Source organism: Phasianus colchicus, chromosome Z (assembly GCF_987193195.1).
Source record: "Phasianus colchicus chromosome Z, bPhaCol1.hap1.1, whole genome shotgun sequence".
Classification (NCBI taxonomy): domain Eukaryota; kingdom Metazoa; phylum Chordata; class Aves; order Galliformes; family Phasianidae; genus Phasianus; species Phasianus colchicus.
This window is the reverse complement of record NC_143476.1, coordinates 21,175,758-21,201,820: the sequence shown is the minus strand read 5'-3', so window position 1 is coordinate 21,201,820 and position 26,063 is coordinate 21,175,758. Positions and strand designations below refer to the sequence as shown.

Below are 26,063 nucleotides of genomic sequence, written 5' to 3'. Positions count from 1 at the left end.
GTTGTGGAGCCACTCCCCTGGAAGAGTTCAAGGAGAGTTTCAACTGCTTGTTCATGTCACTAAATAATTAAGCAGCTGTACAACACATTGACCTAGCCACAGCTTGAACTAGTTTTTACAAACAGCTTACAGAGTTCATTGCTTAAGAGCAGAAGTGATAAAAAAATATAAACTGTACACAGAAATCAAGTGGTTTTCAACCACACACCCCAATCCACCTGAATCACTGGAGACGCATCCTGGGAATCGTAAATGAGTAAACTGCAATCATTAATTAAAATACTTATATAGACCTATGACAGGCAGACTCAAGAGAATCTAATTTGCATGCTACAGTCTAACACTACCGCAGATCAAGTAAATCTGTCTGGCAGAAACTGAGAACTGTTGCCATCTGTATGATAACACATCTACAGCAGAAGAGTTCATGATTGCTCAAAGTACCCTTCCAAAGCCTGTTTATTAATTTCTGCACTTGAACAAGTAGAATACCTAAGTTTTTATTGAGGATAGATTTCTTCAGCATACTGACCACTAGATAAGTTTTCTTACTGTAATGCCTAAATGCAAAAAGCAATAATATAAAACTGCTGACCTGAATACAGAAGAAACGTCAATATAATGTCAGTGACATTCACTGGCCTGACAGTTTACTAGCAAGAGATCTCTGTGCTATTGAGATTAATAATGCTGTACATAACATTACAGTAATATCAGAACTGTGTCCATTTAGAATATCTAGAGAAGCACTAAGGTATCATCAAAAAGGGACTTACCACACTAAATGTCTTCTGATCCAGTTCTTCAGATTCTTCCGAGATAGGAACTGGTTCACTGGTTGCAGTAATATGAACTGGAGTATCCAGTAATGGAATTTTTTTAGATTTTTCCTTATTTTCAGATTTGATTTCATTTACCTAAGAGCAAAATATGAAAATGTTTAAGTGTACTTAGGGCGTGAAATTATCCTATAATGTATGAAAATGATGATAACTACTGCATTCTCTTTAGTAATAAAACCATGCTTACATTCAGTGATGACACCTTTCACTTTCTCTGTAGGATGGAAAAGCAGAATGGAACAGGAATAAGAGTCTCTTGCACCCACTTGTGTTCTCAATCCATATAAGTCATGTATAATTAAAGAAGTAATTTCCTATTTCATATGCCTGTCCTCATAGTTGCAAGTCGTAAAAACAAAACGTCAAATAATGTAAAAGATTTCAATGAAATGACAACTGATCGGATCCAAAATATCGTTTCAACTCAAAATAATTCACAAAAACCTAGTTGCCTTTTCTAGTGCTGTATAAGATAAGTAAACCTAGTTACCTTCTCTTCCTTTACTTCTTTTTCTTTCTGTGTGGATTCTTTTACTTTGTTTTCTCTCTTTTCTTTATTATCTTTTTCTTTTAATTCTTTCTTATCCTCTTTTTCTTTTTTCTCCCTTTTCAAATCCCTTTTATTTTCCTTCTCTTTTGTCTCTCTTTTTTCTTCCGCTTCCTTCTTTATACCAATATCTGGCTCAGGCTTTTCTTCATTTTCTTTTTCTGTTTTTATTTTTTTATGTAGATGTTTCACTGAAACAATCTCATCCTGCAATACGCAAGCATATATGTCACATCAAACTGTGTTCCTACCTATAAAATTTTCATAATCATCAGATTAAAACATACTTTTTATCTGTGCATTTCCTTTTTGACATAGATTTAATAACTACTAAGTAGAAATGGATGCAGCTGTAAAAAAAAAATGAGGACTGTTCTTCATTTCCTTGATGTGACACAAAATAAGTACTGATTTGGCAATGGTAATGAGTGGTAAGAAATTACGTCCATTTAACTTTTGTATGCCCAAAGAATTCTGCTCCTGTAAAAGATAATTGAGCTCAAAGCTAAAAACTGGAGGGAAACAGATTTGCAAATATGAGCAGATTATTCAGGACACTCAATTAACAGGAATATTAGAAGACCTCAGTTCTAATTAGTATAGTCCCAGTAACTTTTTACTGCTTCCACATTAAACATTCACAGAGAGAATCCCAAATTCTCTTTTTTCCCTGAATTGTTGTTTTTGTTTTTTTTTTTTTAAGTTCAAATACGAAGTCTTACTTATAGATTGTCTCATGTGGCCCAATTAATTAATTCATGATTAAATAAATGCCCTACCATCAGTGTAACATTTACTTAAGAGGTCAGAGATGGATGCTCATGTCTTTTTGGACATAGAAGAATACTATAATAGTAAGAAATAAATGTAATATGAACAGATGCAAGAATCATCATCATCATCTCTGAACTGATCTGAAATACAGATTGGGCAAACAAATACATAACTTTCTGCAGAAAATTACATAGAAGGACACCTAACAAATGAATCCAAAAGTTACTTAGATTAGACATCAAGTAGGCAGTCCAGTCAGGACTTCATCATTTAGATACCATGTAAACTTTCTTCCAAAAATCCAATGACTACATCTGTTTCCTGAATGCTTAAGGAATTTTTGACTAATGAGTTTTAAATATTCACAAAATATGGAAGTTAAGTAGCTAGAGCCACATGTTTAGGTGTTTAAAGAGTACCTGAGGATCATTTTTTTTTTTTCAGAAGTACTACCATTTGTCTATGCTCAAAAATATTCAAGTGTTGCATAATCATTATTAAATGTATGAAAGAGAAGACATTCTAGTTATTTTCCCAAACTGCATCAAGTCAAGAAACAGATTAGCAATGTCTTCGGTTAAGAGTGGACTCTCATAAAGAATATGTCTGACACTCATTCTTTCAAGAAGTTTTAAGTCATAATTTACAAAGTTTTATGATTCAGCTGCCAATATCAATTTTACTAGGAACTGTGGTGACAACACATACAGTTCTAAGTTCTAAGCATTCTAGATAAACTATTCAAGTTACTGTATCTATAAAAACAAACCAGTCTACATAGGAAGGCTTGTTTGTTGGTACATTTGTTACTGTCTTATTCTTCTTAAAACAATTTAAATAACATACAGGAAGGCTTTAGTTAAAAATGTCTTTTTTTTTTTAATAACTGTATCATAAACTGTATCATAGTTCTTCTCCAACCTAATCAGTTTCAAGTACACACCTACTGCAGGGAACCTGCTTTAGCAGAGGGATTGAACTAGATTATCTCCAGTGGTCCATTTCAACCCCTACCCTTCTGCGATATATATCTGCATAAGTATTTTATTCTTCACAGAGAGAATTGATAATTACAGAGGTATATCATAGTTTAAAATGATTATGAAAGATACTTCTATTTAGTTTATTTAAACCAAGTAGAAAGGATTTTAGTTAATGATTTGCACTTAATTACTTAAATTGATTTCATAATCATAAACATAGCCGTGACATGACATTCTATGCTGTTCTCTCCAGTGGATTTGGTTTTGTAATAAATATATAAAAAAAGATCTAACAAAGCAGAAGCCTGATGAAATACATCTGAAGTAACCCAACAAGGTTAAGTAGCCTTTTAAGATAATGAGAGTCATGACATAACCTGGAACTTACACATGCATGTTTCGAAACATCATTTATTGATGGTGCTGCTTCTAAATTAATTTGATTTTTTTTCCCCTGTGCCTGAACAAAAACATATATCTGAAGAATCAGTATCAGTAGTAGCAACACACTAGCCAGAGAATGCAGTTTTATATTTGCAGTTTTGTTAGATTTACATTCCTAGCAGATGCTAGGAATTTAAATAACTCTAGGTATTTAAATAACATTGAAGTTAAACAATGTTATTTTTCAGAAGACCACAAAAATTATTTTATAATTTGGAAAACTTGTCATAATTCTTTATCTACTGGTTTATTCTTAAATTCCATGTGACTGTACTGATTAACAACAGCAGCCATAGGAAGAAGAGGCCATTCAGGTGCTTTGTTTTTAGTAGATCAAACAGAAAATAAAATATGAACTGCTACTAGCATCTTTAAAATATGAAAGATATTTACCTTGTTATCCTCCTCCTCATCATCTTCATCAGATTTTTCTGAGGGTTGTGGTGAAGAATCACTTTTTATTTCTTCTTTTATTTTTGAAGCCTTTATCTTATTCTTCTTACTTCTTGTCTTCCTTCTCTTGGAATTGCCCTGAATGCAAATTAGTACTTTTAATACATCAGCTGACAAATACCTCCTCACCATAATTGCAGAATTACATCAAACAGAATTTTAATCTTATTTCTTGCCACTAACAATCATCACTTTTCTCTGGATTGTAGACAAAGCACAGAGCAACAGCAGAGAATACACACAAATAAGATATACAACATACAAGATACAGTTGCAATTCATTTACTATGTTCATCTCTTGTAGTATGAATACAAACACTACAAAAAGTAAAAAAGAGAACTAAAAAATAAGAAAGTTCTATTCACAACCCTGTAAGTATATTACTTTGCCAAATTTTACTTACTGCACCAGCAAGCCTTTGTGCTTCCTTTCTTGCAAGGTCTTTATTCAGTAATTTAATGAGGTAGTCTGCACGGGTCTGTAGCTGCTTTGCCTGGGGTTTCTTGTCTGGATCATCAGGTAAAATCTAAGGAGAACATTGGTAGTATGAATTGTGAATATGCGTTATCAACTTTTCAAATATGCTAGCTTAGAGCACTCAGAACAAAAAAAATCTTCATAGAGGATGGTGAATCCTTCCACTTCAACTGTGTCAAGCAAATATGTCAGCATGCTTGAAAGCCATGGGAGAATTTCTTAAATGTTTTCATTTCTCTCTAATCACAGCCAATACAAAGGCTTCAAAATTGCTCACAGAGTTCAGAACAAACTCAAACTATCCTTAGATTTCTGTTTCCACTTTCATTATTTACCTAAGAAATTCTGTGCTTTTCTACCACAGAACTCGTCTCTGCCTTGTGCACCTTCTAAATGCAAAACTCATTATTACAGGACACAAAAAGCATAGATGTGTGGTATCATAAAACAAAAAATTAATGGAAGGCAAAAGTAGAAATCATTATTAAACAAATTTGGATGCAATCCTTGCTCCTTGAATCCCTACCGGTTGTTTGCAACAGCCCAGTTTTTTCCTAAATCTGTTGTGCACTACTGCCAAGCAACAACTCGAATACTGCAGTGTGACGATGGCTATTTTTATGCCACGATGAAAAGTTTCAACTGAAGAATGTTGGGATTAAGCGGTGACAAAGAAACCAACCAAAATCTCTGTCTAGTACAAGCTCCTTCCCAAAAGCTCAAGAACAAGACAAATACAACAAAAAAATCTACAATAGCAAAAGACAGAAAAAAAAAAATTCAAATGAAAAACGCCCAAACACACAGAAATAAGGAAGCATAACTGACCGTAAGATGGCATGCTTCAGTTGAATACTGAAGACTTAAAATCTAATAACATACCAAACTTCAGAAATGTAGAAGTACTACAGACATACAAAATCTTATCAATTTCAGTTGCCAAAAAATAAACACTTTTTGTAATTGTTATTAATGTTATTCATAAACAAAAGAAGTCCTTGATAAAATGCCATAGGTGACGTACCTTCTGTGTTAAGCTGAGATCTGGATCCATTTTTATCATTTCCCAGCTGCCATAGCCATATTCATAGATGCCTACTAACAGATTGGAATCATCTTCTTTACCCCAATCTATATCAAAGTGAGCAGCCTTGGTGTGGCATGGGATGACATATCTAGCAGAAATAAATTAGAAAGACAAATAAGGGATTTTTACCACTGGAACATAGGAAGTGAGAGGGAAACACATTAAGAACAGAGAAAATATACCTACTTACACCACTAAGGTACTCTTATATTCAGGAAATCAATCTGTGTATCTACCATATTTCCTTAACACTTTCACAAAATATTTATTTAAATCAGCACTGAAATACGTTTTAAAGCTGATCAAAATTACAATGTGAAGAACAAATACATTAGTCTGTGGCTCTGGGTTATACCACAGTTAGCTAACCATGAAGAAAAGCATAAAACATCATCTAAGTGTAACTGCTGACTAAATATATGGGTAATCTAAGAACAGTGATGCATAAAGCAAAAGCAGTTCTGAGTCGTAACTACTACCATCAGTTACCATCTGCTGCAGTTTGACAGACACTATTTTCCCTCAAGCAGTGATGACACAACAGCTACTCAGCAAGCAAGACTTCTAGTTTGGATTACTATGAAAATCAAACACAGTCCTCAGTAAATGCAATTCACAAACCAAAGCTGGTGCTGACTTGTGAAGTGAATGAAGAAAGAAAAACTAATATGGAGTAGGTTGCTGCAGCAGCCAGTCCCTACAGGGAATGGAGGTAGAACACAATCACAGTGTGCTCTGAGTTACAGTTGTCTGAATAAAGCAGACGAAGTCCAAATTTTTTTTTACATGACGACTTCCTTTACAAAAAGAAATTACCTTTTCCTTTCTTCTGGATCAGAAGGAATGGATTTGTGCAGTGGTGCCAGCTCTTCCTCGTGAGAGATGACGAGTTTTGCATTCACCTGCACTCCTGAGATTCGAAATGTTGGGCCTTTAACCTTCCCAAGTCTACCTCCTAAAAACAAATGATGAGAGTATTAAGATGTTAGCTGTTACATGCATTTTACAGAAAGACTCAGAAAACAAGCAAGTTTGCTAGTTTCTTAACTAAATGGTCCAATTAGGCTCCAGATGCTCAGTCTGTCAAAGAGTAACAAATTAATTCTAAATCTCACGGTACTGTAAAAATGTACTGCGTACCACAGTGACAATTCACACACAGAAAGGAAAAAATTATTTTCTCACCATACCCATTATTTAAAATCATCCATGCTAACATTTATATTTGTATTTTCCCCTAACACAACTATTTATTGGCACGATCACACTGCAAGAATAATTTAGACTTCCTGACACTTCTTATTTTGCACGACATACACATCCAAACACACTGTACCTGCTCTTTCTTGTCCAGATGAATTGTCCTTTAAAGCCTTAATGCATCCATTATGTACAAGCTCACCCAAACGTCTAAGGTCTGTCTCAGATTTATCAACTAGCTCAGCATCTCTAGCTACAGCATCTAACCTGTAATAAAAAAATTAACATTTTTATAGCTCTGTCACTTCAGTATTTGTGAATGACTCCTTCAGTTTCTGACACTAGAGAAATGATCATTTAAGTTATCAGTCACCTGCACTTGCTATCTTGTGTAATTATTGTAAAATTATGATGCATATAGTTAAAAAAAAAGCTAAAGAAAAGAATACAGGAATTACAACAATCAAAAATAAAAGTGATTCAGGTATCAGAAGACAATATAACAAGAAATAAGAAGAACTATAGTTTTTAGTTCCATTATTGTACATTAAAAAAAAAACATAAAGATTGCAAATAATAGGCTCATGTAGACTACAAATATTTTTTAGGAACAGAAATATCTTATTTTCAGCTGGGATGGAACTACTTTCTTCAAAGTGTCTAATACAGTGCTACGTATTGGTTTTAGGAGAAAATCAATGCTGATAACAGAGGTCTGTTATATGTTTATATACTTATAGCTGAGCAGTGTTGTATGGAGCCAAGGCAATTTGCAGTGAAGGAGCTAGGAAGGAACAGTAGTAGGGCAGCTGGCTGCAATTGGCCAAAAGGATATTCCACACTGCATGATAACAAGAGGAAGGACCTCTAAAGGGGCTGTGAGTTTACCTTGCTCTCTTCTGCTGCACAGACTGGGTTAGCTGGGAATTGGTTGGGGAGTGGTAAACAACTGCTTGTGCATCATTTGTTATATTTATATATACATACATACATACATATATATATATATATATATATATATATATATATATATATATATACACATACATACATACATATATATATATATATATGTTTGTATATAATATATGTACATATATGTGAGTGTGTATGTAAGGTATATATATGTATTCTTTTTTTTTTTTCTATTATTCTTTTTCTTTTCTCTATCTTATTAAATACTTTTTTTTAACTCAACTCACACTTTTTTTTTCCCCTTTTTCTTTCTTTCTTTTTTTTTTTTTAATCTCTCCCACATCCCACTGAGAAGAGGAGGAGTGAATGTGTGGTGCTGAGAAGCCAGTTGGGTTAAACCACGACAATAAGGATGGTAGATTTTTCTCAAAACAATGGAATAATGCAGAAAATTTAAAACTAAGTTGGAAAAGTAACTTTGACAATCACACTGAATAAATCAGCAGGTTTTCAACAGGCTCGCAAACACGACAGCTGAATGCCTATAACTAAAGAAGCTTAGCAAAAAGATGAGTAAAATACAAAGAAAAAGAGCAAGCAGTCCTGCAAAACTGAAAGGTTTCCGGTGTAGCTATCTGAACACATATCACAGAAGGAAAGACATTAAGCCAAAGTTGCACTATAGTCAAATTAAAAGACTACGCACATTATTTTCTCTCTAGTCTAAGGTTTCTTGGTATGTTGTTCTCATTTTAATGAAAACAAGGTTCCAAGTTGTTATATAATTTTAATTAAATAAGCTTACCTTTCCAGAGGGCCACCAAATTTCTTGTAACTCTTGATAAACCTAGTAAAAGAAAATGATTTTGCAGTTTCAATGTACGCTTAATTAAACACATTAGTTTTAAACCGTTTGAACTGACCATACAGGATTATGCTAAGATTTTTTTTAAATTCAAAACCAGAGAGACTAGGGCAGTTTAGAATATCCAGATAATCTACACAAAGTCAGTGTAGTATTTGGTTTAAGAACTGATAAGAATAAAACAAGAGAAGGTACAATTTATACTATTTATCCCTAAGAACGTTTATTACTGTATTTTCACTTGACTCAAAATTCAGCAACTAGATGTCTTTAGCCATCAAAAACAAATGTAGAATTCTGGTAAATAGAAAATAAGAAAATACAACATAAAAGATAAAAAATATTACTGCTGTTTGAAAAAATAAGTGATGGAAAGAAATTGTAAATACCAGCATAAAAAGGCAATGAAATGAAAATGCAAGTTGCAAGTACATGAATAGCTTCAAAACGATAACCAACTAGCTGTGTTGTTAACTGAAACAAAAAAGCAACAAGGATTTGCAAAGGATTATTAGGGGTTATTATTATAATGTGAAAGATTTTGAAAGATAGAAAATATTTTAAAGAAATGTGAGCAACCTAAATTTCTGAATCATTTCATGAAGCCATAAAGGTAAAGTAAAACAATTCTTTCTCCTGTAAAAAAAAAAATTTCTAGCATCGTTATGATGGGAGGAAGTGTATAATATTCATTTCTCCAACAGGATTTTGTATTTTTTGTTTTAAAAATGCCCCTTATTAGATTAATTCAATTACAGTATGAACAAGTATGAAAAAAAAACCCACTCAAGCTTTTGCATTTCTCATCACAGAGATATACATATCCCTTCTATAACTTTCGAATAAAACAATGGGAAATAGATATTTTGCACATGTAAAAAGATCACCTGTTGCAGGACAATTTTCTGAAGTTGCTGCACTCAGAAGATGCAGGAATTACGAGTAGTTCATGATAATCAAATGTATCTTCCAAGCTAGTTTTCTCCTCACAAAATTGAGCTCATTTTTGACACAATAATTCACTGTGTCAGTACCACAGAAAACAAAAGATACAAAATGTAGAAATGTACAAAAGAGTCTAGGAAGGAAGTTTTCTAATCAGTTTGAGAGAAATCAGCTGTTTTCTGTATTTTTGAACTCTAGAATAGTCAAAACTAACAAAAAAAAACCACCTGTCTGATCCCTTTACAAACATACACAGCACCCCGTATCTTACCGCCTGATCTCTGCATCACTAAATCCTTTAATGTTTTCTCGAGGAATAGTTCGAGGTCTCCCACGCTTTTTTGGCCGTTTTCTTTCTGTGATGGAGTCACTATCAGATCCAGAATATCTTCTGCTCCTACTACGTCTTCCTTCACTTCCATTAAAGCTGATCTGGAATTTCAGAACAAGAATTCAAAACTACGTGAATAACTCACATATAGTAAAGACTTATCTAGTCTGACAAAAACATGAATTCAGACAAGGGGGAAAAAAAGGCAAAAACCCAAATGAAAATATCAACATAAAAACACAAGACAGAGGTACCTGTTTTGCACAGTTTCTCATCCTCGGGAGCATGTATATTTCTTCAAGTTCTTTTTGTCTTTCCTCCTCCTCTATCCTTCTCCGCTGAGATTCTGGGATGATTTCTTCCCAATTTCTTGAATTTCTTTCTGGTTCCAACTCAATATCATCTTCATCCATATTGGAAAAGTTCGCCACCTTATATATCAGAACATACGTAGTAAATACATGGCTTTATTTAAATAAGACTTATCTGCTAGTATTTTAGGGAAACTAAGTTCTATATTTTATGCATTTATAAACTGTACCCACATTGTAATATTATTAACCAATAATACAAAATATATGGCATTCAAGTATACTACAGGGCTGAAAGCACTTTCTAAAAGTCATCAATTAAGGCTGTGTTTAAAAATACCACAGCTGCTTACCATCAAAGGCATTAAGAAAACCAACCCAGAATTGTGGTCAGTAACACATTCATAAATATTTCTTATTTTAGTAACACATTTCACATTTTTAAATACTTGCACAGACAGTAGAGATGAAAAGACATTTTATTAGAAAGAAATTCAGAATTAACAGATGCAGAGCATCATGTAGTTTTCATAAAGAAAAGTGATTATGACAGGAGCAGGAGGACAGAGCTATACCTTGAACTGTGAAAGCAACTCATCCCCTACAGTCAATGGACCTGGCTCGTTTTCCCGAGTTTCAGCTCTCTTCAAGATTTCGTCTATATCCATTTCCTGAAAAAGATGAAAATTTTCTTTACAACTAAATAATTCATATATATTTTTGGTTGTTTCGTCTCTAAAATCTACCTACCTGGGGCTCCTGTTCTTCTCCTTCAGGTTCTTTAAAAAGTTCCTCAGCACCAAACTTCAAAATTGCTGATAACTCTTCTTTATTAAAAGGTGTAGAGCTGAAATACAAAATGTTTCAGTAAAACCATTTTATTTTAGAATATTATATATATATATTTTTAATCATGAACCAGTTAAGCATTCTTTTTACTGATAAATAAAACTTAGTATAGAAACAAAAATCTACTAAGACAATACACTTTGAAGCTTTTATTTATTTAACCTTGTTTCGCCTTTTATTAATCAGTGAAATTGACATTTTTACTTATCTGTCAAATACAATTAAATGTAAATTGATGTATAAGATAACACAAATGTACCTTGATGGAGTAGAACCTGTATGCAAAACAGTTTTTCCTGTTGTGTCCATTCTCTGAATTACTAAATGGTCTAGCACCATCTTCTTCTTGGCTCTTTCAAGAATATCTTCTTCTACTGATCCTTTTGTTACTAGCCGATAAATATTAACCTGTATATTTCAAAACATTAAGAAACAACAAAGAGAAATCTAAATTTCATCTACTTATCTTTTTAATTTTGTTGACTGGCTTCACACACGAATATTTTTTCACTGATACTGCCATGTCTTCACATAAGCAGTTTAAAAAACAGAGAAATAAACTCAAGACTTGTCTCTTATTCTCTTATTAACTTCAGTGATTAGCCACAATTTTTGCTATACACAAAATTGTTATATTTCTGGTTATTATGTCATGTCCTCTCCAAGAAAGAAACTTGAACTATGAAATACTTTACTAAGGGTAGTGCACCTGATGATGCCAATGAAGATTAGACAGGCAAACCCAGAACTTTTCTCCAGCCTCCATCCATACCTCACTGCTGCCATACTTTGTCTCCATTTCAGGAAATTTAAAAACTGAATAAAAATTGAGCATTTATTAACATTTCTGAACACACCCATCCAATTATTAATTACTCTTAAAACACGCAAATACTGCAATGGCCCACACAGACAGCTGACATCTAATGTATGGAATCATCCTTCAAGTTTGAAGCTTCGAGCAGAATGTGTACCTGTTTCTTCTGTCCAATTCTATGAGCTCTCGCCTGTGCCTGCAGATCGTTCTGTGGATTCCAGTCAGAATCAAATATAACTACAGTGTCAGCAGATGCCAAGTTAATACCTAATCCTCCAGCTCTGGTAGACAGTAAAAAACAGAAATCCTGCAATCATAAAACAAGAAATAGTTTTATACATCATAGTTTTAGTATTCTTGAAAGAAGCATAATGACTCTTGTTTGTACATTCTGTGGCACAGACAACAGACTCACACACTCTCAATTCCATAATTGTTCTTTAAGGGAAGATTCTATAAGCAAAAAGCCAATCTTGATAACTATTTACAGTAGATATTACAGTAGATATTACTATTTGCTCCTCTGTGGTTTAAAGGCAGCAGCATCCCAAAAGATAAATGCCAACCAGGAAAACCCAAACAAATGCAAGTACAAACCTCCTGCTCTTAAAGCCTTGTGTGCAACAAAGTTACAATGTCCCACCTCTCTTAAGAAAACTAAGCAGCCATGGCACTGTAGGAAAGATACCTGAGCCTAAATCTAATTGGTTAAGTCAAGGGACAGGAAGTAGAACTGTTCTTCATGGGTCACTGTTGTTCAACATATTTGTAAGAGCATAAAAATGGAATGAATAATGAGATGATAAAGCTCGTAGATGACACAGAATTAGGTAGAGTAACCACGAGGGACTACAGAAGGAACTTGACACGTACAATAAAATAGGATATGAAATTCAAGAGAAGGTAAAATAGGAAAAAAAATCTCAGTTTAACAAATGTAACGAACAGCAACAAACCAAGGAACGGGTCCTGGAAATTATGCTACACATTTCCATGAAGACCACTGCTCATTAATGGAGTTTTATAATTTTTTTAAAATTTAATATTTTTTTTTTTTTAATTTTATAATTTTTTTTCTGGAAAGAAACTCAGAATAAAACAGAAAACATAATTTTGCTGCTGTGTAAATGTGGAATTCACCTCCTTTCCTGAAAACTGTGTGACATTTAGGTTCTTCTTCACCTCAAAAACTGCACCGTAAACTGCACAGATTTCAGACAGAGGTACTGTCTATGATGACAGCTTAAAAATTTTAATCCAGATAAAAGTAAACTTGTATTTTACAGGTGTCTGAAGTTTACATCACTGAGCTAAGTCCTCCCTCCTGCCAGCAGAAACAGAAACTCATCAGCAACTGAGAAATGTAATCCTATTACCAAGAAAAAAACAGCACTCCCCATCACCAAAAAAAAAGGACAACACCTGATCAAATTGATGGCCCACATATTAGGAGTGTTAAACAAGCTAGACACCCCTTAGCACATTTAAAATAAATAAATGAATAAAAGCTATAACAGAGATGACTATAAGTTCAGAGGTAAGGTACAAAGAACAGTTAGAAATCAGTTATTCCTTTTTTTGTTCCAAGGCACGTTAAGTAGGTGGCATAAAAAGAAAGATAACATATTTAAAGCAACTAAAGATGGTTGTACATCATACAAAACTCAGTTTGGCTATTTGCTTAAGGATGCTTTTTGTGCTAAAGACTTAAGTTCAGCATTTCTGTAAATGATGTTATATCTTACAGTGCAAAAGAGTTGAATTATTTCTACAGTACAGTACTAATTAAAACTACTTTGACAAAGGGCATTGAAAAGAATATAAAAATATTACAACTACACAATTCATTAAATACTAGTTTCATAAATTATGCATTTTCTACCTAATCTTATAAAAAATAATAATAAATTGTAGACCTTACATAATTTCAATCTTACTGATGTGTAAAATTCAATGTCATTAATTTATTTTTATACAATTTTTCTTGGGAAAAAAATCAAATTAGGAAAAAATAATTACCATACCTCTGATCCTTCTGCATTGAAATGATCCAGTGCTTGCTTCCTCAATTCCCCTTTTATTGATCCATCAAGTCTCTAAAGAGATTGAAAACTACAGTCTAAAAGTAATTCTTTAGATATAAACCCATCACAGTAACCTGACTTCTCAACTGATAAAACAGTAATGTGAAGGAACAAAAAGAAGGAATGATAACACTCCTTCACAAAATCTTTTAGATTCAAGATTGCTTTCTTTTCTTAAGCAAAATGCTAAAGAACAGATAATGACAGATGGTTGAAATACCAGCAAGGACCTCTAGAAATCATCTTGTCTGTGCTCAAGCAAGCTCTGCTACTGCAGGCTGCCCAGGACCATGCCCAGTTGGCTTTAAAGTATCACAGAGAATGGAGATTTCACAACATCTGAACAATGTACTCCACTACTCTGCCACCCTCAGAGTAAAAACATGATTTTTCTTAAGTTCAGCATGAAGACCTCTTATTATCCGAGATCGTTACCTGGAAGGGAAACTGGCGGTACTTTAGATATTCTGCTAGGATGTCCAGCATCCTCACCATCTGAGAGAAAATCAGAACTCTGTTGCCACGTTCTCGCAGCCGAATCAGTAGTTTGTCAAGAAGGATTAGTTTCCCACTGCTACGTATCAAATGCTATTAAAGAAATATGGATTACAAAATCAATTCATCTCATCACTAACAAACATCGCAGGTGTTTAGTTATTCATTTGTTTTCCTGTCTACTGATGTGGGAGGGAAAAAAAAAAAGAGCCATTCTGACATTCATTATAACACACAGTTATAAAATGTACAGTGTCCTAGAACTAAAAAACATCTTCAGTTGTAATAAGAGTACACAGCTAGATTTACTGTTACGCAGTATTAACATTAAATTTTCTCTCATTTTAGTTTACTTGACTCTAACTGGAAAAGGACACTATCTCACTAAAAAGAAGACAAAAAAATAAAATAAAAATAAAATAAAGAGGAACACACTTCTCAGCTTCTGCTCATTAAGTGGCATCTTAATGTTTTGTCAAAATATTAAAGAAATAACCTGGCCTCCAAATTTGAGCAGCTAGTGTGTAGGCACAGGTTCTTTCCTGCCAATTAAAAATTAACATTTGATAACAAAAATAACAACCAAATTAAGAAAAACCTATACTGAAGTCTGACTTCTTTTCTTCCCATCTTTTAAAAAGAAATGAGCGCTGCTGCTTAAAACTCTAAGTATCTTTAAACTAAGCCTGTCAATCAAGTTTCTCAGGCAAGACAGTGAGAGGACTGCTGTTCGTGGAGCTTAACTGACTTTATGCGGGTTACCCCACTGAGCTTTCTCAATTCCTTTGGGAATATTGGGAACAGAGAGCAAATGTGGAATTTAATGCTTTTAATTTAATGCCTTTTTAGGTTGGGACATAATTCTGGAGAAGGCAAAATTCAGAGTGAGATGCTTTTATTACTTAGCTCAGAAAAGACGAGGATATGTCCTCCATAAGTAAGAGCTGACAAAATTTAATAAGGTGGAGCAAAGAAGTGACTGTCTGAAGTCTGCAATTAATAGATATAATATTTGAGCAGTTCTAAATGGTATTATGATCAGCTGGCAGCAGAGTGTGCCAACTTGAAAACAAAACAGCTTCTGCCTTTAAGAAATACTGCATAAAATAAAAGAGCTTGTAATCACAAGTTGTCACTGTATAAACTAGTATTTTTGGGAAAATCTATTTAAATTACAAATACAAAGATTACAGGAATAAAAAGATATTCAGAAAAAAATATATATTGATATAAATTACACTGTTGACAACATTCCTTATGTCTATTGTTGTGTACTTTCCAACAGTTTTGGTACAAGTTCTAGTTAATTTTTACTTAAAAAAAAATCACAATCCATCTTTGCTAATGTTAATTTTGGTAGTGTTAATTTTCATCTGTGACAACAACAGAAAATCAGACAGATTTTGATATTCCTTACTTTTGTTTCTTCTCACTTTACTCATTTTCAAGCATATAAAAAACAATATCAGATTACAAAAAAAGCATAAAACATTCTGCTGATAACTTTATGTTATGACACAGATTGCAGGTGTATCAATGCCAGTTACATGAATTTCCATTCATATTGCTCCCACTATTTCAGCTGCATTATTTTACTTGAGTTTGAAAAGGTCAGTTTGTTTAAAAATATACTGCCTGTTTCAAACTGTTTCTTTATCACTTTCACTGTATTTAAAGATCTAATTTTTAATCTAAAAAAAATTATCTAAAATTAAAATTAAATTTTATTTAATAGTTATTTGTCTAGTATTTTGTCTAGTAGATTGTTCTAACAAATAAATAAAAATCACTTCATTTGTAAAAAAAATCCAGGATGCACATTTTAGAGATCTTGTTCTTTCCTAACGTACTTTAATAAAAGTAATAAATTGCCAAATAAGCTGTAAAATTACTGTGTGCATATTACAGATCTAAAACATTTTTCACACAAAAAGAAGTAGTATTACCTGTAAGGCCTCCTGTTTATTATAGAATTCATTATCATCTGGTGGTTTAATGAGGTAGCAATGGTTACAACACTTCTTAAGTTCCATCATAATATTCAGAAAGCCTGAGGTACTGCCTTTTGAACCTTTACTGAGGGCTTTATAATTCCGTGTTAAAATCCACCTATGATTTAAGACATACAGTGTAGGTAACTACATGTGGAACCATGAGGGCAAGATAAGGTCTCAAAATATAAACAAATAAATTTAAAAAAGCTCCAAATAAGATGAACAAATATACCAAAAAGTAGAAGCTAAATGGACAGAGATTACATCAACATAAATCTCAAAGAGTTTGCTTCACAGAATTTCACAGTTCTGAAATCCTCAAATGTCCTTTTTATTTTTTTTGCCCCTAACTCAAACTGCTTCATGAAAATTATTAGAGTTCATAATTTGCATATATTCATCTCAGTAGAACAGAAAGATTTAAAAAGTGGTGTTACTTGTAATATTGCTTCTGCAATGCACTCATTTCCATCCTCAGAATTTGCTCAACCTTAGCAGGTAAAGACTTTTCTACATCTTTTTTAACTCTTCTCAGTAAAAATGGTTCAAGCTCTTTGTGAAGACTTGCATAACCATACTCTCTTCCTTTGCCATGCTCCTCTTCAAAATCTTCCCAGGAGGAAAATCTTAAATGTAAAAGAAAATAAGTGTAACACAGTGACATACTGTGAATTCTATAATTTACATGAAGAGTAAAAATATACCAAAGTGCACATATACATGAGATTTCTTCCTCACTTCTCCTTTTAATTAAAGATAATAATTTTTTTAAAAATCTGAATTTTGACCTCATAGGAAATTCCAAATAATTTGTACTTAAATAGAAGAATGAAATGTTACGTGAACTGAAATTTAAGATTAATTTGCTGACTTATAGTTCCCCAGTTGGAGAGCTGCAGAGATTCCATTACTACATATATCAAGAAGAGCATGAAAATATAGCTGGTGTGCCAGACAATAAGACACAACTTTTTTTTTTTTATCACCTTGAATAGACAAGTGAAACATAATTACCCTGTGCTTAACAGACCAGAAGAACTAACTTTAGATTGATGAAGATTGAGTACTAGATCACTAAGACTTTGAAGTAGTCAATGCAATCCATAACTCAAAGGAAATGAAATGTTGTGTGGTATTTACAAGATGCCTGTAGGAATGTGAGGTCTAACATGAGCTCTCATTTATCTTATGCACAAACAGAGATCAGTAAAGAATAAGCTAAGCCCACTTATTTAGAGCAAAAACCGACCCAAACAGAGGATATCAGGCATCCTGGTATAAACTTGCTATTAGTGGTAGTATTATCAAGGAAAATAAGATAACCTCAATCTTACTCTATTTCCCCACTGGAAAGCTGCACAAGTTTTAATAGTAAGGCATTCTCTGGGTTCTGACCAATATACATTAATCTGTCATTCTTATAAATTGCTATAACGGCAAACAGAAACAGTGATATCAGGAGATAGCAACAGGACCATGAAAATTAAATGCATCTACCTTACACTGAATAGTTAAATTCTCCAACAGTATGTTTACCTCTACTGATTCTCAAATCACTACATTACTACACAATACAAAACTTCACAGAAGAGAGAATACATGTGAATCATATGGAAATCTTCCTTACTTTTCTGGCATGATGAAATGCAACAAAGACCACAGCTCCTTGAGGGAGTTTTGCAGAGGGGTTCCAGTAATAAGAAGTCGATGGTTTGACTTAAAGTCTATTAAAGTCTTGTACAGAAGAGAGTCATCATTTTTCAAACGATGAGCTTCATCAACTCCTATGAATGCCCAATTGAGACCACCAAGGAATGACTGAAAGAAATGGAAGAGGGGAATTAACATTTATATGGGTAGGCATATTATATAATTTCTCACATTTCATAACCAAGATAAAAAGACCACAACTTTTTTTCTTATATTAATAAAATAAAGACAGCTACATGCATTTAGTAATATTTATGCACATTACTATATTTACCAGACTATCAGAAAGGCTGTGCAAACATCCCAAGGAAGTAGAAGATAAGTTTAAAGGGAGAAGAAAGAAAAAAACCCGAACTCTGATCCACATTAATTTTCTTGACAGGAACAAACAAGTCTCCATTGACCTGATCTTCCCAGCACATACAAACAAATGAAGCCAAAATGTTCTTTACATTGACCATTCCCAAAAATTTTCATATACTTTTAGAAAAACTTCTGATAACTGTGTACTACCATCATGGAGACAGTGCACATGAATGAAGTAAAATCATACAAGATTTCAGAGTACTGTATCACAGATGTCTGTGGCTAGGGGCTTGATTCCTTTTCAATTCTTTGAAGATGCAAGGAAACTAGAGTTCCTCAAGATGTGAGGACATCATTATAGTAAAGAGAAGTTCAAGCAAATGAAATGCACTTGATGAAATGGAAGAAGGCAGAAAACCTCACCACACTTACAGAAATACTCTTAGTGCTTAAAAAGGGTACACTGTTACATTTCAAAAATGCAAAATCCATCATGCCTGACTTCCATTTAATGACTAAGAACTGAAACGTATGCAAGTCTAGCAGAAGTTCTACACCAGACAAACAATTCTGGCTCCCTAAAGTAGTACATGTGATTACCTTATCTTTCAGTAAAATTTCATATGTCGTCAGAAGTATGTTAAACTTTAATCGTTTACTCTGTGGATGCATCCATTCATGAGTCCTTATCTACAAGAACAAAATGAACAGTAAGCTAGAGGAAAAAGGTTTGGTTGATTGAAATGAATTTAAGCACTACAGCAATAGAAATGCATACAATTTCATCACAAAATAGAAGCATAACACAAAACATATGAAAGACTGAACTTCCAGGCTAAGCCATTCAAAATAATTGTTAATCTCTTGAATAAATAGAAACAAATTTCTACAAAGCATTTTTTACTTTAATAAATAAGATTATAAATATTCAGAAGACAGATTATAAAAACAAACCAAGAACCTGAGAAAATATATTATGATTATGGCTGGCTTGCGTAAATATTTATTTTATTCAGCAAAATAATCACATGGTAGAAGACAATTTGTTTTCAAATGTAAGACTATATTTTTAATTGTTTATTATTAAGCATGTAGGAAATCTTTCATGTGAATTTACACTGCTTAGATATATAGTATTGTATGTAATTTGAGCCTTAAGATGCGCATCTTAAACCCATTATTTTAGAAAGTATTGCTCACTCTTAAACAAAATACTGCAAATTAGCAGAGGACAGGAATATAAAATGAATCAGATTTGCCAGTTAGACTTTCTAATGATGAAGGGGGGATACTTACCATATTTCTACTAGTTATATCTCCTAAGTAAACTACAGCATTCATCTGAGGAGCCCAAGTTTGAATCTCTCTTTGCCAAGATGTCAAGGTAGAAAGTGGCACGACCAGTAGAAAAGGCCCATACAGTTGATGTTCATGAAACAGGTAGTTCAGAAAAGAAATTGTTTGTATTGTTTTACCCAGACCCATTTCATCTGCAAGAATACAACTATTCCCTCTGAAAAACAAACAAAAACAAGAAAAAAAACAGAGAGGGAGGTGAATAGGGATGGAGAGAAGGGAATGAACAAAGAAATAAATTACTATCTTTTGAGCACTATTACTCAAAAAAAGATTTCACAATTCTACATCCTGAAGTTTATTTATATACTATTTCCTCAAGCCAAGTTACCAATGTTAACAAAAAGCTTCCAAGTACTCTAAGAAGTCTATTTTAGAAGTAAGGTGATAATTTCAGAAAATCATCATTTCTGAAGATTTTGTTTGGTTCTTTTGGCTTTGTAGCTTTAGGTACTTTTGCTTGATTGCTTTTTAGAAATATGAACGACTCCCACACAGAAAGTAAAAGCAAAACAGCAACAGAGCTTAACTGTTCTTTGACCAAACATGTAATGACAAGCCTTAGACTTACTTAAAGCAAAAACAGTCATCTCAGGTTCTACTTTCAGCTGCAGGGAGATGAAGAAGATGTAGAAAAAACAATTTTAAAGTTTTACAAATGATTAAAATTTACCAGCAGTCTATACTTACTTGCACCATGAATGAGCGAGCCAATTCAATCCGTTTAACTGATAATCTCTTAACTCCAAACTTTCATGTCCTCCAATGTAAGATGGTTGCTTCTTTAATGCAACAAATCTTGGCCTCTGTTTTAGAACCTGCCAAAGCAAACTGAGCATCAGTCTTAACATTGATTGAAGTCACCAAAAAGGCTTCCTATAGAAAATGTAGCAGTAAGCATCTCTTGGATCACCACATCTGGTATGAATCCATTACTGAAAACTGCCATGTAAAAAAACAATGATCAATTTGCAAGTTTGCTGATTTAGATTTCACATTGTGAAAAAGTTAATGTCATTCCAAAGTTCACATTCTTTTCAGACTAACCAAAATACTAAGAAAGCCTGTAACTGAATGCCAGTAAAAAAGTAGGGGATTAGTATCTACAAAAAGCTATCCTGAAAAAAAAGCTATCCAATGATACCTGGCCTATATATCAGTATACAGCTACAATTATTACAATTCTGAACAAGCTTCAAAACTGTTTTGTAATACATATTTCTCAATGCATGAGAATTTCACATTTTTTTTTACTTTCACATTTTTTTTTTTACTTTCACAGCTAATGTGGTGGTTCAGCTTGAGTGTGTCTGACAGCTAAACTGCCATCCAGCAGCTTGCAAGCCACCCTACCAAGATAGCAGAGAAAACTGAAGCACCACAAGTGAGCCAAACCTGCAGATGAAGATAAATATATTTTACTGTGGTGAGGGAAAGAAGAAAGAAAATATAAAACAACAAGAACTAAAAAAGAATCCTTTGACAGAAAGCAATCACAGACAGCCTCCAATCAGCAGATCTGTAAGTTTCCAAGCAGTGGCCACAGTGTAACCCCCTACTTTTCTCCCTCAGATTTAATGCTGAGCATGATATTACAAGGCATGGAGAATTTCTTTGATGCTTTGTCAGTTTGAGCACTGATCTATCCTGACCATATTCTCTTTCAAATTTTGTCAACCTCTAGCCTACTTCAAGGAGAGGGAAGGGAGAAGTAAGCACAATGAGAAACAGAGACTGCTCTGAAATCATGAAAATACTGTTCAGCAACAACCAACACATATGCCCCTTTTCAACATTAGAAAAAAACTTTTTTACCATGAGGGTGGTCAAACAAAGCAACAGACTTCCTATAAGGGTGGTTGATGCCCCCTGCATGTCAGTGACATTTGGATAATGCTCTTAATAATACACATTAAGTTTTGGTTAGCTTGAAAGAGGTCAGGCAGTTGGACTACATGACCTCTGAAGGTCCCATCCAATTGAGCTACTCTCTTCCATTCTCTTCTATTTTCTTCTATTCTGGTCTAACGATACAACCCAAGCAGAGACGGTACAAATTATTATAAATCCAGTGCAATTATATACTCACCTTGCAGTCTTTAAAGGGAGTAGTCTTGGATTGATTTCTGCTAAAATACTCATCAATGCGTGCCTGAAACTTTTTGGCAATGAGAGCACCATCTTCCCAGCTACATTCTGAATAAGGTAGACCCTGCCATTTGCAATAGTAGTCTGGATAGCCAGCTGCTGACTTTTGATTCGAATGAGCTGCAGAAAAGCATTAGAGATATCAACTGAATATTTACTTCTGTATTTTAAGACAACACTGAATTTGGATGATAAGACAGCATATATAAGCACCACATAACAGAGAGTATGACAACTTCCCTTCTTTTGCTGAAATTTTGTTTTAGATTAGAAAAGAAGTTGGTGATATACTAGATTTTTAACTACAAATATAAGCAATGCACTAACAAGATTCTCAACACTGTTTTAGATTTGTAACATACCAATTATTCTTTCCACTATTTGATATTGTTTATGCAGATCATCTGTAAGCTCCTGCTGGCAGTTATAATACTCCACATCTTCTGGAGAAGCATTTTTCAGCCTGAAATGGGAATTTATTTACAACATTTATTACAATGAGTAGTTCTAAAACTAGGAAAATCAAGCAACTCTGAGCGGAAATATTACAAAAGCACCACTTAGAAAGCTTATTTTAAAGGGGATACAATTCAGACATTCCTATTCCAAAAACGTTGCATCTGGGCTTGCTGTGTCATTATTAAATACTAAAAATTATTATAAAAATACAGAATTACTATCAGATACATCTAGTATTAATAATGAAGATAAAAAGTAATATACTTTACAGGGTATTTTCGTGGAACATTATGGACAGTGGTCTATTTCATAAGAATTCATCTCACTCAAAAATGCTGAAAATGTCACCAGCATTCACTAATATATCAAACATACTAATAAAACCAAAGACCAGGAAGACCACATTTCAGTTCTAGGTTCTCAAGTCAATAAATAATAATAAAATAATAAATGATAAAACTAAATTCATATAAATATAATAAGAAATGGTTAAGGCATCAATAAAACATTAATCTCTGCACCAAGATTCCTACAGAACTCTGATTTTATTTATAACAAATGCTAAAATCAGGTTCAGATTAGCTCTTATCAAGGAGGCTTCAGCTTTCAAAGTTTTAGTTTTCCTGTTGTATAACAATTGAAGCCTCCTACTCATGAAGAGGTTAACAGGTCTCAGAAACACATTTGTTACAAAACAATTGTTATGAAATATCAACATTGTTACAAAACAAGTAAAAAAAGTTCTCCGAGAAATATTCACCATCGTTTTGTCTCCTGATCCTTTTTCTTGTAGTTGTCCAGTTTCTTCATTCCTTTAACATTTTGTTGCTTCAGTGTTTCTTCAGTTTCCCAAGTGTTATGGATGTGTGACCAGCCTTTCCATTTAATAAGATACTGTATGTCTCCCGGCTCCTTTGACTTTTCAAACCCAGCATTTGGGTCACCATCTGCCTCAACGGCATAGATGGTGGTTGAGGCACCAGTGGCTGAGGAAGAAACCGTAATGTAATTATTAATTAAGTGGGTACTGTTATAAATTAACCAGTAAGAAATAACCTGTAGACAGCATCTAGGGGTATCTTCATACGAGAACAAAAAATCACTAATATACACAGCTCTCAGGTAACATTTGAACAATGGGTGTTAACCCATTCAAAACAGTCAAAAGAGGATCAATAAAGCAATTAAAACTTCTGTATCTAACCTGTAATATCTAATCTTTTCTCACGAGAATTTTCTTTGGATTCCTGCTTCTGATTGAAAAGGAATGCACTACTAACACTGCTTGATGTCTTCTCTGTCACATTATTCTTATCTCTGAGCACATAAAAGACATTTGGTATTATGTTTGGAACATTAGTAACTTAGAAATGCTATGAATCTATTTCTTCCTCAACATGTTCTACTACATTTTCTGATTTTGGAATTTTACCTGGGAAAAACATTAAGTACAGTCTCTATCGCAGCTAAAGCATCCTAGCAGTAGGGAGAAGGCTCATTTCTGTGAGGACAGTCAAGCAAGGACATGAGCCCAAGTGAGCTGCAGAGGCCAGATAAAACAAAGGAGAGTGGCAACAGTAAAATAAAGCACAAGCAGCAACAGCATCTGGGCAGACCATAAGCAGCTTAGTCCAGAAGACTTTGAGCACAGCAGGGACACTATGCACTCCTGCCGTGGGGCAAGACATGATAGAATTTAAGACAGCATCTGAAAAAAAAGGTGAAAGGAAAGAATGCAAGCTTGGAGATAGGACCTGTGTACGCATATACAAAATATTTATGTATATATGTATACGCATATACATAGTTAGAACTCATAATTTGCAGCCTCAAACTTATAAAGCAGAACTGCTGGACAATGCATCATAGCACTTGCTGGAAATATGAATGAATGCCTACCACCCTTCAAAATGATAGTTCCAGAAATTCACATAATAGAGAATCATTGACATTTTATATGCATTTTGTTGCCATCCCACACATTGCATTATATTGAGATAATTTGTACAGCAATGACTGAAATCACAGTCTCAGTAGTTCAGCATTATCAGCACAATCTTTTAGAGCTCAGGTTACTGTTCAGCTGTTCAGTCTATCTGCACTGTTTTCTATTCTTCACTGCATACAATTTATACCAATCAAGTACCACTGAACTGTATAAATAGTTATTTAATAATATGGTATGCATTTAAGCATTATGAATCACTATTTTTTTGCTTTCTATGCAGATATACAAATTCTCCAATATTTTACTTTGAAATGCTTAGAAAGGGACCTAGAAAGGAACATCCTTATAAATATGTGAACAAAACAACTCTGATATTTTAGAATTATTACCGTTTACAGACACTACAGATCTGCAACTAGGAAGGCTGAAGTTGTACTTTAATGTGTTCCTTATCTTAGGAACATTGTTAAACATTACCTCCTTTTCGACCAATTCGACTGTCCATAAACTTCTCTATAGTTTCAAATTCATCTTCCTCAGTCTGTGGGACATCTTCCCCACAAACTTCCAGCAAATCATCAGAATCTGTCTTGGTTTCTTCAGCTTCTTTGTAACTAACATTCACTGTTGCCTGGCGACGAGATCCTCTCTTATCATAATCTTCATCATCATCCTCCTCCTCCTCTGATGAATCAAGTTGCCTCTTCTTCTGTCCTGTGTTCTTTTTCCCACTTTTTGGTTTAATCCTTGAAGACAATAAGATGCACACAACAATGACATATCAAGATGAACAACACAACTCTTATGCGTTGTTTTCTAAACACGTGTATCTCGATTGCCTTGTTACATCACTTTCAATTACAGCAGAGAAAAAAAGGCATTCAGTACAAAGTAGTAGTATCACTACCATCTTCCGTAGCTTCAAAAAATTACTTAATTTTAAAGTTATTATTTATCTTTTCAATTGTTATATAGTAGCAGTACAATACTAAACTGCTTTTTAGAAATAGTACCAGGATATTGAAACACAAGGTATATCTTACCTGCTTGGAGGTTTACGGCTTTTGACTTTGTTTTTTGGCTCATAGTCAGATTCACTTTCTTCACAGCTGCTTTTATCCCCATCTTCCTCTGATTCAGAATCAGAACCAGTTCCTGATACGGACCCTGACCCTGACATTTGCCAGTCTTCACTGCACAATTGAAATACAAAAAAAAAACCCTCACATTATTTCTTTTTCAAATCAGGTATTCCTCCAAGGGTATCTACTGTAATTTAAGCATTCTTTACATGAATAAGAATGTTTTTAACAGTTACTATATTTGATGGTTGTCATCACCGAGTAAAAATTGTTGCCACTAACAATAAATAAAAATGCTCAATGACTTCAAAGGGAGTTAAAATAAGTTTCCTATTTTAAAGAGGTAGGGGTTACATCTGAAACAGAACAAAAATCTGCATTTCTATATAAATTTTGTTTTGAAGAAATGAGTTATGACTCATGTTAAGAAACTGAAGTATTTAACAAGTCTAGCTAGAAAGTTTATCTGAACTCATATCACTAAAACCACAAAATCTCTGCAGGGTCCTAGATTTTCTAACACCTATGTCCTCTGTGGCTCATGTAAAGAATCAGCAACTTTGCCACTGGACTAAAAAACAATGCAAAGCAGATTAGAGAAACACCCTGAAAAACTTGAACTGCAGCAGCTGTGAGAAGC

At 33.7% G+C, this 26,063-nt stretch overlaps 1 protein-coding gene across 7 annotated transcripts in view; it reads right to left on the bottom strand.

Annotated features, from left to right (window-relative positions):
- Positions 1 to 26,063, bottom strand: part of CHD1 (chromodomain helicase DNA binding protein 1) — a 55,715-nt gene that overhangs the window by 12,803 nt on the left and 16,849 nt on the right. For 5 of the 7 annotated variants that reach the window (XM_090132473.1, XM_090132472.1, XM_090132476.1 and 2 more), the window contains exons 6-32: positions 25,385 to 25,534; positions 24,819 to 25,087; positions 23,154 to 23,379; positions 22,297 to 22,397; positions 21,876 to 22,054; positions 20,477 to 20,604; positions 19,727 to 19,943; positions 19,031 to 19,120; positions 18,042 to 18,232; positions 16,852 to 17,040; positions 16,367 to 16,529; positions 14,361 to 14,513; positions 13,866 to 13,937; positions 11,999 to 12,148; positions 11,284 to 11,432; positions 10,926 to 11,022; positions 10,751 to 10,846; positions 10,119 to 10,295; positions 9,805 to 9,965; positions 8,529 to 8,570; positions 6,945 to 7,075; positions 6,425 to 6,563; positions 5,546 to 5,696; positions 4,448 to 4,570; positions 3,984 to 4,121; positions 1,333 to 1,596; positions 777 to 917 (exon numbers count right to left, since the gene is read on the bottom strand). In XM_090132473.1, coding sequence (XP_089988599.1) covers positions 777 to 917; positions 1,333 to 1,596; positions 3,984 to 4,121; positions 4,448 to 4,570; positions 5,546 to 5,696; positions 6,425 to 6,563; positions 6,945 to 7,075; positions 8,529 to 8,570; positions 9,805 to 9,965; positions 10,119 to 10,295; positions 10,751 to 10,846; positions 10,926 to 11,022; positions 11,284 to 11,432; positions 11,999 to 12,148; positions 13,866 to 13,937; positions 14,361 to 14,513; positions 16,367 to 16,529; positions 16,852 to 17,040; positions 18,042 to 18,232; positions 19,031 to 19,120; positions 19,727 to 19,943; positions 20,477 to 20,604; positions 21,876 to 22,054; positions 22,297 to 22,397; positions 23,154 to 23,379; positions 24,819 to 25,087; positions 25,385 to 25,534 — 4,087 coding nt within the window. The remainder of the gene's footprint in view (positions 1 to 776; positions 918 to 1,332; positions 1,597 to 3,983; positions 4,122 to 4,447; positions 4,571 to 5,545; positions 5,697 to 6,424; positions 6,564 to 6,944; positions 7,076 to 8,528; positions 8,571 to 9,804; positions 9,966 to 10,118; positions 10,296 to 10,750; positions 10,847 to 10,925; positions 11,023 to 11,283; positions 11,433 to 11,998; positions 12,149 to 13,865; positions 13,938 to 14,360; positions 14,514 to 16,366; positions 16,530 to 16,851; positions 17,041 to 18,041; positions 18,233 to 19,030; positions 19,121 to 19,726; positions 19,944 to 20,476; positions 20,605 to 21,875; positions 22,055 to 22,296; positions 22,398 to 23,153; positions 23,380 to 24,818; positions 25,088 to 25,384; positions 25,535 to 26,063) is intronic. The other 2 variants (XM_090132477.1, XM_090132478.1) reach the window with 1 other exon arrangement.